The sequence below is a fragment of the Eublepharis macularius genome, chromosome 12 (assembly GCF_028583425.1).
Source record: "Eublepharis macularius isolate TG4126 chromosome 12, MPM_Emac_v1.0, whole genome shotgun sequence".
In the NCBI taxonomy this organism is placed as follows: Eukaryota; Metazoa; Chordata; class Lepidosauria; order Squamata; family Eublepharidae; genus Eublepharis; species Eublepharis macularius.
In genome coordinates this window covers 29,386,454-29,398,668 of record NC_072801.1, presented here as the reverse complement: position 1 = coordinate 29,398,668, position 12,215 = coordinate 29,386,454, and the positions used below count along the sequence as shown (strand labels likewise).

Sequence of the window (12,215 nt, the reverse complement as noted above, 5' to 3'; positions counted from 1 at the left end):
CCACATCCTTGGACACTTGTCCTACTGCCCAGTTTGGACCTCACCTTCAACCCACATCCTTGGAGATCTTGCCTTCTGCCCACTTTGGACCTCGCCTCCCCCTCCACCCCTGGCATCTCCTGATTCCTGATACTCTGGCAGATCCTTCATCCCTGTCTGGCTGTTAGGGCACTTACCTGATCCTCCTGGAGTCCCTTCTGGAGTTTGCCTGGGTGATGGAATCCTTCCAGGTGGCTGGAAGAGACTCCCAACTGCAGGCCAGGCCTCCCTTCCCCCAGTGTCTCTTGGACGTGGCTAGCCAGCTTCTGAACTAAACTTGGCTTCTTGGGAATGCCAGAGCAGTCTGCAGATCTCATCTATTCTAAGCACAAACCCGGGTCTCCTTTTAGCTTGGTGGGAGGAACTTGAGCTTTTAGGGAGGAATCACCGCAGTTGCTCACAAAGACCAGCAAGTTTGAGTGGAGCCTGTGATCCAGACACGGGACCAAACCTTCACACGCCACACCCAGAGTGACTCGGAGCAGCTCAGGATGGTGGTGGTGAGGGCCCCAAAACTCTTGCCCATCGCCCTGACTCTGGCTGGGGTCTGTCTCCAGGGCATCCAGCTGCAGCAGGCCAGGCCAGGGGAGCAAAGGAAGCCATTCTTCGAAAGATTTCGGAGGCTCGAAGAGCAGGTGAGCCACTCTGGGTCCTGAGGATGGTTCTTCTGGTCTGGCTAGGAACTGGTTGGTGACCAACAGTTAAATTCCTGGGCGGGGAGGGAGTCACTGGAACTGAACTTTTGATTCAGCTTAAACAACTGTCTGGTGCTAATATTCAGATTTTTAAAACTCAAACTTATAGAAACTAATTTTTTAAAACTCTGATTTTAACATTGCATAGAGTGAAACCATGACAAAAATCCAAGTTCCATTTCAAATGTTAAAAAATGCATTCAAAATACAAAATGTGGCATTTTAATGATTTTGGTTTCAACACTATTCCCACCATGATATTTCCTGCCAACATATTGCCTACCCCCCTTCAAAAAAGTATTATTTTGATTGGTCTTTTATCCATGTTCTCAGAATTTTTCCTTTATGATTTCTTAAGATAACAGCGCTTTCTCAGTTTTTTGCCCGTTTACATTTGTATTTGACACGATGTCATTACTGAGCTCAGTGTTTTATTTTATGTTTATGTTTTATTTTTATTTCATTTTATGTTTTGCTTTTGATACGGTGCTTAAAACGCCAATATGCACCAGATGGTCATTTTGTAACCGTTGACAAATGAGATCTTAAAACCTGATATGGCTGAGTGGATTCAGCAGACCAGTAACTCTGGAGTCCTCTGCATTGACCCAGCCTGCTCTGAGGGTGTGGTTGCTTGGGTTGGCTGTTTTCCCCCTTTGGTAGTTCATGCAGCACCCTGAAGATGCATGGTGCTGTACAGAGTAGAGAAAGACCAGCCCCCTGCCCAGAGGAGCTTACAATCTGAACCTTGAGACATAGGAAATAAGAACAGGGACAGAGGAGAAGGTAGGGGATAAACAGGGAGATGATCTGGATTCTTACATGCACTTACAAGATGCTAAAGGACAGGAACAGAATGACAGGTGGTGAAGAAGCCTTTGGGAGTGGGGGCCTCTCCCCGCATAGGTTTCAGGAACCCAAAGATCACAACTCCAAACCAAAGCATCCCGAGGAACAGAAATTAGAATGGCGCCTGAGCACTTTTGTTCTGGTGAGTCTGTTTTTAACACACTGACAATTGGAGAGAGGGGAATTACTGCCCAGATCCAAGTCCCACTAAAAACAGGAGATACAGAGGATGTCAAGTAGCCTCAGTTGTCGACCCAAAAAACTGTTCAGAACAAGCAAATAAATAAAGCTGTGCACAATTTTGAGTGAGTCAAAGAAAAGAGGGGAGTCTTCTGTAGCGCGGGAGCGTAAGAAAGAGCCTGCATTGCGGAGGTCCCAAAAGAAGAAAAAGACGGGCAGCCCAATCCAAAGGCTTCATCTGGTGCTTATGCAAAGGCATTACACTGATGGTGCAGAGACAGGATAACCTGCAAGGGAACTTGAGTGAAAGGGGCTAGTCAGACATTCGGGAGCCAGCTCTCCTTCCCTGAGTGAGTGCTTGGCAAATTTTGCTAAGCCCCCCCCCCAGTGCACTCTTGCCCTACCACCTTGTGAGCCTACTCCTGGCTTGGGCTCTAAGTCCCCACAGCAGGGTGCTCTTGGGCAGGGCCTCTGGCCGCACACCACTTACCTGAGGCCATGGCTGCCCCAGGCAGAGGGTCAGGCATTGGGGGGGAGCAAGTTTTTCCCATAAAATGGATACCTATGGGCTACACCACCGTTTTTCATGGCGTAACTGTCCGCCACTTCGGGTGGCAGTCCCCCGGATGCCAGCACACAGATTTACACTGCATTTGCACCCACACTTAGCCACCATGGCTGGACACCAGTGGGGGGGGGCACAGCAGAGTGGCACCGTGGCTGGGTGCCCCCATAGGGGGTGTTCTGCCAGTGGAAGTCCAAGTTACACCGGTGTGATCCTTAGTCTACTCTCTGAGTGCTCCCCCCCCCCCCCCCGGATTGAGCTGTTAGTTTCTTTTTCATGTTTTTTAATTTCAATTAATAAACTCACAAGTATGATCATACAGTCACCTAAATCATACATCAACTATCATCTACTACTACATGAACATCTACATAAAACATAAATATCATCAATTCATACAAAAAAAACTATAAACATTGACATAAACTAAACATATACATTTAAACATACATAAATGTACACTCAAGTCATTCAAATCAGTTTACATATCTGTATAAAACTTGCCTTATATATTCTTGATTTTTCACTTCTGTTCAGATATCTCTATTCTATCTTTACTGTCTATCTTCATATCTAATAGTGATTTTGTTAGAAAAATATATTTCAAACATATATTGCTGATCTCTTTCTACTCTAATTTAAGCTTAAATTTATTCTTACTTGTTCTTAATTTCTAACTAAATAGTGAAAAAATACTTCCCATTTTTCTTGAAATTCTGAGATTGGTCTGTTAAGTGTATAAAATGTTAATTTTGCTATCGCATATTCATATAATTTCTTCTTCCAATCCTGCAAATATGGACATCATTCTGCCTCCCATTTTGCTGCAATATTACTTTCACCACTGTCACCATACATTTAAATAATTCACTATGCATTTTTGTAATATTGCTTGGTATAATATTTAACAACATATTTAACAACACATTTTGGGGTTCTTCACAATATACAACTTAAACCAGAAGGCTTTTTGTTGGGACTAATAGACAATCAGTTGGAAAATAAACATGGTATCCTATTTCTGTATATGACAACAGCAGCTAGGCTTTTATATGTGCAAAAATAGAAAAGTACAGTATTTCTTACAGTGGATGACTGGATTGTGAAAATGATGGAGTTGGCTAAACCTACAGCACTGATCAGATATAAAACACTGTTTACCTTAATGGTTAATTGGAAACCCCTTATTGACTTTCTGCATGAGTCAAGAAGAAATGAATTGATGATTTGTGGATTTGATTTCTAAGAAGATAAACTTGGGAAAAATAAATAGAAGGCAGTGTTAAAAAGGTAAATTTTAGAGGTATTAAAACTACAAGTATAATGTAGGAGTTGTAGAGGAAAATGGAAAATGAAACATTATTTTTCTTTGTTTTTCTTTAATTTTTGTTTTTTCTTTTTTCTTTTTTCCCTTTCTCTTTCTATTCCTTTTTTATTTTTATTTTCTCTGCCCTTTTATTGGGCTTTTAATCTTATTAATAAAATAAAAAGTATTTAAAGAATTTCATTTTAGAATTTCATTTCTATTGCATTTCTTCATGTATTTCTATACAATATTTTCTTGCTTCTTTATGTGTCCACCACGTGGTAAAATGTTGCATCCGTTTCCAACATTTTCCATTATAATCTTTATAGTCCCTTATACTTTTTATTGTCTTTGGGAGTAATGTACCATCTAAAAACATTTTATACCAATTCTCCCTTAATACTTCATATTCAGTAAATGGGTTACTTTAGTCATAGAGTTTTGCCTCTGACTGATACATATATTTTCTCCTGACGTTTTCATCCATTTTATCATACAGTTCTTTACTTACTCTGTTTACTTTGTTTCTTTTCTGATGGCCAGATAGTAGTCTTCAAGGTCCTGGGCTGACAGGATAATGTAGAGATTTGTGGCTCTGCTCAAGGAGGCATTTGTTGGCACTCATGGTGCCTGTGCCTCAAATAGGACATCGTCATCAAATACAAGGGGATAAACTGTTTAAACGAATAAACCAACTGTTGAAATCTGGATGCCACTTCTGTCTCAGAGTTGGTCCTTCAGGCACAATGCAGTTCTTTGGCCCGCTTGAGGCCATTTTAGCCAGGATTACCCATTACCTTCTTTTATAAGGTATTAGTGCAGCCACTTTATGCTAATGTGCATTATGTGCATTTAATAACTAAGGTGCATTTAATGTGTTTTTATTTAATAAAATGTATATAATTTAATAAAAAGAGCCCCGTGGTACAGAGTGGTAAGTGGCAGTACTGCAGCCCAAGCTCTGCTCATGACCTGACTTCGATCCTGGCAGAAGTCAGGTTCAGGTAGCCAGCTCAAGGTTGACTCAGCCTTCCATCCTTCCAAGGTCGGTAAAATGAGTACCCAGTTTCCTGGGGGTAAAGTGTGGGTGACTGGGGAAGGCAATGGCAAACCACCCCATAACAAGTCTGCCAAGAAAACGTTGTGATGTGACGTCCCCCCATGGGTCAGTAATGACTCGGTGCTTGCACAGGGGACTACCTTTAACTTTACCTTACATAATTTTATAATTTAATGTGCATTTAATATGTATTTAATGTCTAATAACCAATTTAATGACTAATTAGTAATTTAATAACATGTGTTGTTGAATGACTAATGATGGCTCGATCTCATCAGATCTTGGAAGCGAAGCAGGGTCAGCCCTGGTTAGTATTTGGATGGATGACTGCCATGGAAGTCCAGGGTTGCTATGTAGAGGCAAGCAATGGCAAACCACTTCTGTTTGTTTCTTATCTTGAAAACCCTGCAGGGCTGCCATAAGTTGGCAGCAACTTGATGGTACCTTCCTTACACAGTGAGGTAGCAGGAATAGGAATCCCTTTATTAACCTTGGTGTCAGCCATGTGACTTATTACAAGAAGTTTTATTGATTTCCACGAAAGTCATCTCAGACTACAACTCACAAACTGAGAAATTATTATCAAAACTAATGAAAGAAGCAAGTGAATCATTCAGAACAACGCACAAGAGACTGTCTGTTGTGTTGGAGGCCAAAGAGTGGATGTCGTTTGACCCTAACCAGCTGGGTGGATTGGTCTGAGTGGGGCTGCATTGCTGAATATGGGGTGGCTAACTCTCCCCATCGGCATGCTGTTCCTGTTGTTAAACCTGGCCCCCTCCAGGTGGCTTTTAGCCCAAGTGTGGGAAAGATACCTGCGATGGGTTTCTCTTTTTCCTTCCCAAGGCTAAAAGCAATCCGGACATTTTCAGTCTGGGAAGGAGCATCAGCGAGGGGGGAGTTTACTCCTTGGCACCAGAAAACATCTTGGAAGTTCCAGTGATGGAATTCTAACGTCACTTTCAGTTTGACCCTACTTCTACTTAGGAACGCTTTCCAGTTAGCACTATAAATAACTCAACTCTCTTTCAATGAAATACCCCTTCCTAAGTTGGGCTAACTGATGAGATCCAAAGAGGCTGATGAAAAAGCAGAGCCCTGCACCCTAATCTAAACATCACACGTGTGTATCTGATGCTCTTGACTTGTGTATATGGGCTGCCTGATGCGTTCAGGCAGGAAGAAGGGATTTGAAGTGAACTCTAGAGGGGGGGAAGGTATCTTCTCCACTGAAATTAATGGAATCACCATTGAGAGTTGGTGGGCTGCTTGCATGCACAGGAGTCCCCAGCAGGGGGGCAACAATAACATTGTGCTTATATACCCCCCTTCTGGACAGATTACTGCCCACTCACAGTGGTAAACAAAGTCAGTGCCTATACAGCTGGGGAGCTGAGACAGAGAAAAGTAGCTTGCCCAAGGCCACTTGCTGAGCTCATGGCAGTAGTGGGAGTTGAACCAGCAGAGAGTTGATTCAGAACCCAAACACTTAACCACTATGCTACAGCAGCTGTGCCTTGGCATCAAAACTGAAGTGCTTTTGGGGGTGTATCCACACAATGTTGTCCTCTAATCATCCAGTTTTGGGGTCTTCCTCTCTTTTGTTCCCGTCTTTTCCCAAGCATGTTAGCTTCACAGTTCGTGTTGATGGAACAGTGCCAGAATGTGACCAAGAGAAGGCTCCAATGAATGTGTTTGGCAACTGGCTCTAGGGCACTTCCCCATATGAGAGAGGACAGGCAAAGCCCATATAGGCTGCAATTTGATTTTTTGATCACATTCTCTCCTGCTTTCACCAGATTTTCACAAGTAGCTAGAAAGACTTAAAGGCACTTTGAAATGTCACAAATGAAAACAGGATCCTATACTGTGGTTGTTGTGGGCTTTCTGGGCTGTATTGCCGTGGTCTTGGCTTTGTAGTTCCTGATGTTTCGCCAGCAGCTGTGGCTGGCATCTTCAGAGGTGTAGCACCAAAAGTGATACTGAGAGATCTCTGTCTTTTGGTGCTACACCTCTGAAGATGCCAGCCACAGCTGCTGGCGAAACGTCAGGAACTACAATGCCAAGACCATGGCAATACAGCCCAGAAAGCCCACAACAACCATCGTTCTCCAGCCGTGAAAGCCTTCGACAATAGGATCCTATACTGTTACCAAAGAGTAAGATGCGGGCTATGTTTAAGTCCTCTCCTGAAAAAATTGTGGACAGGAGAAGCCCTCCCTCCAAACATCCTTTGCAAGGGTTCTTTCTGCTAGGCAGAGTACATATACAGAGCCTTTCTTTATCTTTAGTAAAGAAATATGAGTCCTTTATTATAAGGAACTCCATTAAAGATCAAATAGAATAGAGATAGCATCCTAAACTAACAAACTAAAATAAACCAACAAGCTAGAACAGTATGACTTGTTCTCATGGATGCAAAATGGGAGAGGGGGGACTGTTCGCTGGAAGAAAGGAAGATTCCCTGACAGTAGCCATTTAGACATCAAAGGAAGGATATAGACAAGGTCCTCCTGACCTATTTATTGTTCTGGTTCTCTATAGTCCCCCTCTGAAGACATTGCAAAGTCCTTTACATCCAACACTTTCAGTGTCTAATTCTTTGCACTTTTTTTTTGCCTCCAGTTCCGCCGGTTTCAAGAGGTCACCCTGCTGCGTCTCCAGGAGATTGCAGGAAATTACAACATTTCCTACAACATAGATGCCGGTTTCAGGCACCTGCAGGACAAACATGACGCCCTGGAGTCTGTTGCAAATGTGACCAACGCAGCTATGCAAGAGGAGCTGCATCATTTGAAAACCTGGGTGAAGAAACTGCAGAACAAAACCAAGAAAATAGACTTGAAGGTCCTGGCCCTGGACGAATCCTTGCAGGAGAGAGAGCAGCAGGGCCAGGCCGAGAAGCAGCAGCAGGCAGTGCTCCTGTCTAACTTGACTCAAGAAGCCACCAGGTGCAAGGAGGACACCCAAGCAGTGAGGGCCAGCCAGGGAAGTCTGCAGAGGGTGCTGGAGAGCCTGCAGGATGCCATGAAGACCCAGGGGACGAAGCTGGCTGAGCTGGAGCAGCTGGTGAAGAGTCCTCCGTCTAGTCCTCTGGCAGCAGTTCCCCTGCTGAACCAGGATCCCCTGGAGAAGGAGCCGGAGGCCGCAGGTGGGCAGAACCCAACCTTGAGGAAGCTGCGAGCCAAACACCGGCAAAGGAAAAAGCTGCACCAGGAGAACCGCCACCGCGTGGCCCAGGCTCAGAATGGATCCCTTCCAGGTCAGAAGCCGCCCCTGCAGGAGAAGGAGCTGGAGTTGCTTCCTCAGCCGGAGCCTCAGGCGCTCAGGCAAGAGCAGCCGGTCATGGACAAGGCCTCCGAAGAGCAGGAGATACCGAAAGTGCCTCACCCACCAGGAACAAGTAGGTCTGGCAGAGCCACTGGGGGGTGGGGGAGGCTGGATGCTGCAAAGTTGTCACACTTAAGAATTCTCATACAGAAAATTCTTACCAGCAGCAGTCTTTGTTTTCCTGAACCATGCATGTGCTAACCCTAAACCCTTTCCCTGTTTGCTTTGGCAATTTTCTCTCATGTGTCATGTTAGCACCCCACCAAGATACCATGGCCTTCCACTGCCCCCTTCCCACGTGGATTTTTTCCTTCATTATCCTCCTCGTGTATCCTCTTTTTTGAAGATGAGCTGAGGGATGCCGTCTCCTCTTGCTGAGAGCCACAAAACATGCACAGAACAATTTGAATCCACTGGCACCTTCTGAGACCAACAAGATTTTCAGGGTATAAGCTTTTGAGAGTCAGAGGTCCCTTCATCAGATACTAAGAAGAAGGGAGCTTTGACTCTCGAAAGCTTATGCCCTGAAAATCTTGTTAGTCTCCAAGCTGCCACTGGACTCAAATCCTGCTATTGTACTACCAACCAACATAGCTACCTACCTGGAACTAAAACATGCACAGCAGCCCCAAAATCACTGTGACTGGTAGCTCACATAGTTGGTAGCTCACAGAGTGCCAAAGAAGCACAAGCACCATTGGCTGTGCCATGTCATGCACTACCAGGCAGCCTACAAGATTGGATAGTGCCCCATTCCCCTTCCAGCTGACATGCAGCCTACAAAGGCACGGAAAACACACAAAGCCCCTGCAGCCAGCCCCGGGTTGCTAGCCGAGGGGAGAACAATATAGAAAACTTGCTTTTATTACTTCTGATCTAGTGTCAAATACAGAGGTTAGACTAGGGGACTACTGGCAAAAGCTGACCCATTTATTTTTCTGTGTAATTGACATATGACCCCACATTTGATGATCTGAGAAACCACATGGGGAGATGGTTGAGGGAGGTTTCTGAGTCCCAAGCTGGCCCTGTGTCTTCTGCTCATTCAGAGTAAGGGGGGGTGACTGCTGTTCTCTTTCTCCCCACCCTTAGTTTGCAACGTGGGTGCCATGCTGGTTTTCCCGAACGCTTCCACAGAGAACTTTGCTACCTTCTGGCCCAGCTTCCACACCAGCCTACTTGAACTGAGCCTCTGCAGCTGGGTGAAGACCCGCGCTAATTACCTGGGGACGATCCTCTCCTATGCCACCGAGGACAACGACAACAAGCTCGTGCTGCATGGCAGGGATGTGGCACCCCGGAACTCCATCCACTTTGTCATTGGAGACCCGGCTTTTCGGGAGCTGCCAGTGGGGAAACTCCTGGATGGCCAGTGGCACCACATGTGCGTCATCTGGTCCTCCATCCAGGGTCGATACTGGTTCTACGTGGACAGGAGATTGGCTTCCATGGGGTCCAAGTTCCAGAAGGGTTATGAGATTCCTGAAAGAGGGTCTCTCATCCTGGGTCAGGAGCAAGACGCACCTGGCGGGGGATTTGAATCGTCTGAAGCTTTTGTGGGGTTCCTGGCTGGCTTGGCCCTGTGGGACCGTGCGCTGTCACCAGGGGAGGTCTCTGGAATTGCTATTGGGAACGGCCTTCCTCGAGGCCCCATCCTGTCTCTGGCAAACATCACAAGGCTCAATGGGTTTGTGCAGAAGGTGAACTGTGCCTGCCTGGAACATTGCCTGTGATGCAATCTCCTAGGGAATACCCACATGAGATGGCCTCGTTGCCTGGCTTACAGGTAGGGTTGCCAACTCCATCTTGGGAAATTCCTGGAGATTTGGGGATCGTGCCTGGGGAGGAATCTGAGCAGGGATGCCGTGCCATAGAGCCCACCCTCTGAAACTGCCATTTCCTGCTGGGGAACCGACCTCTGTCTGGAGGTCAGTTGTAATTCCAGGAAAAATTCCAGTCCCCACCTGGAGGTTGGCAACCCTATTTATAGGCTAGCTCACTTACCTGCCAGCCTGTTCTCCAGAAACATGATGCCTCAAAGATCCCCCTGAAAGATGCCTTGACCTCTTCTAACATATACCTGCCCCTCTCAGTTGCACCTTCAGAAGTGGGGGGGGGGCAGGCAAAATGACCAGGCCTGGGGTTGGAGTAGCTTGGGGTTGTGAAATCACCTGGGAAGCAGTGGGGCACAGCCTGACTACACCATCCCTTCCAAACAGTTGTTTATGGTTCAAGCCATCATGTTTAGCTTGACAGGTTGGTCCCTCCCTGCTGTTCTGTACTCTGGCCTCTTCCTGTCTTGACTCAGCACCACCGTCTGGAGCCCTCACTGAAAGGATCCAGAGGAGTTAGCCGTGTTAGTCTGTAGTTGCAAAATAGAAAAGAGTCCAGAAGCACCTTTAAGACTAACCAACTTTATTGTAACATAAGCTTTTGAGAGCCACAGCTCTCATCGGATGCATCTGACGAAAAGAACTGTGGCTCTCAAAAGCTTATGCTACGATAAAGTTAGTTTCACTGAAAGGAGGCTGTCTTCTGGCTCATCTTGTGTCCATTTAAGTACAAGCCCATTCACGCAGTCTCAAGTGTCCAGTGAGTGGACCTGACACAGCCACGCAGCTGTGGAATCATTAGGTGCCCAGACTAAGGCAGCAATACACATTAGCTGCACTGGTGCCAAAACATGGTCAAGGGAGACACAGCAAACATGGCCAGCTTATGTCAATGAGATAGGTGCTGGAGAACTTCTGGGTACACCATGACAAGAGTCGTTCTTTTGGGTTTTCTGCTTTAGGCCTCCAAACAGCCTCCTAACAGTTTTGGGCCACACCTTTAGTCATGGCTGGTCCAAACTGCTCTCGGTATTTCAGAAGAGGCCTTGCCAGGGCTGGCCACAGCCCAGGACATTCGGTGCTTTCCTGGCCTTACAAGGGAGACAGTCAGGCCGGGCTGGGGGCTCCTTATTGCCCTGAAGGGGCCTTCTCCTCCTGAACCTTCAACCTGTGAGTCAGGCAGGCTGTGAACTGGCCACTTCAGAATGTAATGAAACCCAGCCATGGAAGTTTGACAGGCAGGATGTGGAAAACTTTCCCTTCCTACCATCTGCCCACTTAAAACTGGGTGGGAAAGCAGTTTGGGAGGTAAATGAAAAATGGCAGACAGGGTTTCAGCAGCCCCTCCCCACTCTCACCTGAACTCTGTTCCCCCTTTCAGCAGTCACCTGGGGCTGCTTTTCATTTTAAACAAGGGCAGGAGGAAAAATCCTGGTGCTTCCCTGTCCTGTGTCCTCCTCCACCCTTTGTCGTGCCCCAATGGCACCCTTAACCTTTCTGCTTTTCATTCTGCCTCTCTCTCTGAATTGCTTTTGGCTGCCAAACTGGAACTGTTTGCAAACTGCATGCACAGGCTTGCTATTTTCATGACTGGGATATAATAAGAGGAACCCCAAGGACAAACTTGGAAAGGACTGTAGTAATAAATTCCTTGTAACGTGATCCTCCCCGTTCTCCTTTTCTTTTTTCTGACAAAACGTTGCTGTGGGTTGGGCCACAACTAGTAAGGGCAGAGTTTGGCTTCGGCCCCTTTGAATTAAAAATAAAGAAAGAAACCCAGTGGATTAGAACAAAAGTAATTCTGAAATCTGTCTTGCTTTGCAGTAAATTCTGAGTCTCAGAGGACGGCAGGTATATTTGCTGAGGCAGGCAGCTACTTTGCCAAATCTGTCCTGTTGGATTGTGCTGCTTGAACCAAGTTCTTCCTTTCTCTTCTTCTCCTGGTCATTTTTGGCAGGTTGGGGTGAGCAGAAGAGCAAAGCGGAGGGAAAAAGCTATGTTGTTGGGGGGCAGTCAGTGATGGAGATGGTCATCTTAAAGTTTCAATGGCACTGAACACAATGCACTAGGAGGGCCCCTTCTGCGAGGGACCCAGCACGCACATGTTGCAAAATGTTTTTTCTGCAGTTACTGGATGACTGGAGAGGGGTATCTGGCCATGAGTGAGAACCAGTTAATATGGACTTGGGACCTCCCAGGCAGTGAGGCCCAGGCCTGGGAACTTGGCCCAAATGTTAAATACCAGCCCCCATTCACTCCTTGTTAGCCTGTCAGACCTGCCAACTTTGCTTGCAAATTACATGCTAGGCATTTGCTGAGCAGGTGATCTCAGCAGGTCCAGGAAGAAACTGGTCAGGAT

The 12,215-nt window shown here is 46.2% G+C and overlaps 1 protein-coding gene across 1 annotated transcript; it reads left to right on the top strand.

The window, feature by feature from the left end:
- Nucleotides 1–525: 525 nt before the first annotated feature.
- On the top strand, nt 526–10,414 carry PTX4 (pentraxin 4). Its single transcript, XM_054994985.1, has 3 exons — nt 526–674; nt 7,320–8,097; nt 9,117–10,414. The coding sequence occupies exons 1-3, from the start codon at nt 531–533 to the stop codon at nt 9,755–9,757; spliced, it is 1,563 nt and encodes a 520-aa protein (XP_054850960.1). The 5' UTR covers nt 526–530; the 3' UTR covers nt 9,758–10,414.
- Nucleotides 10,415–12,215: the final 1,801 nt, after the last annotated feature.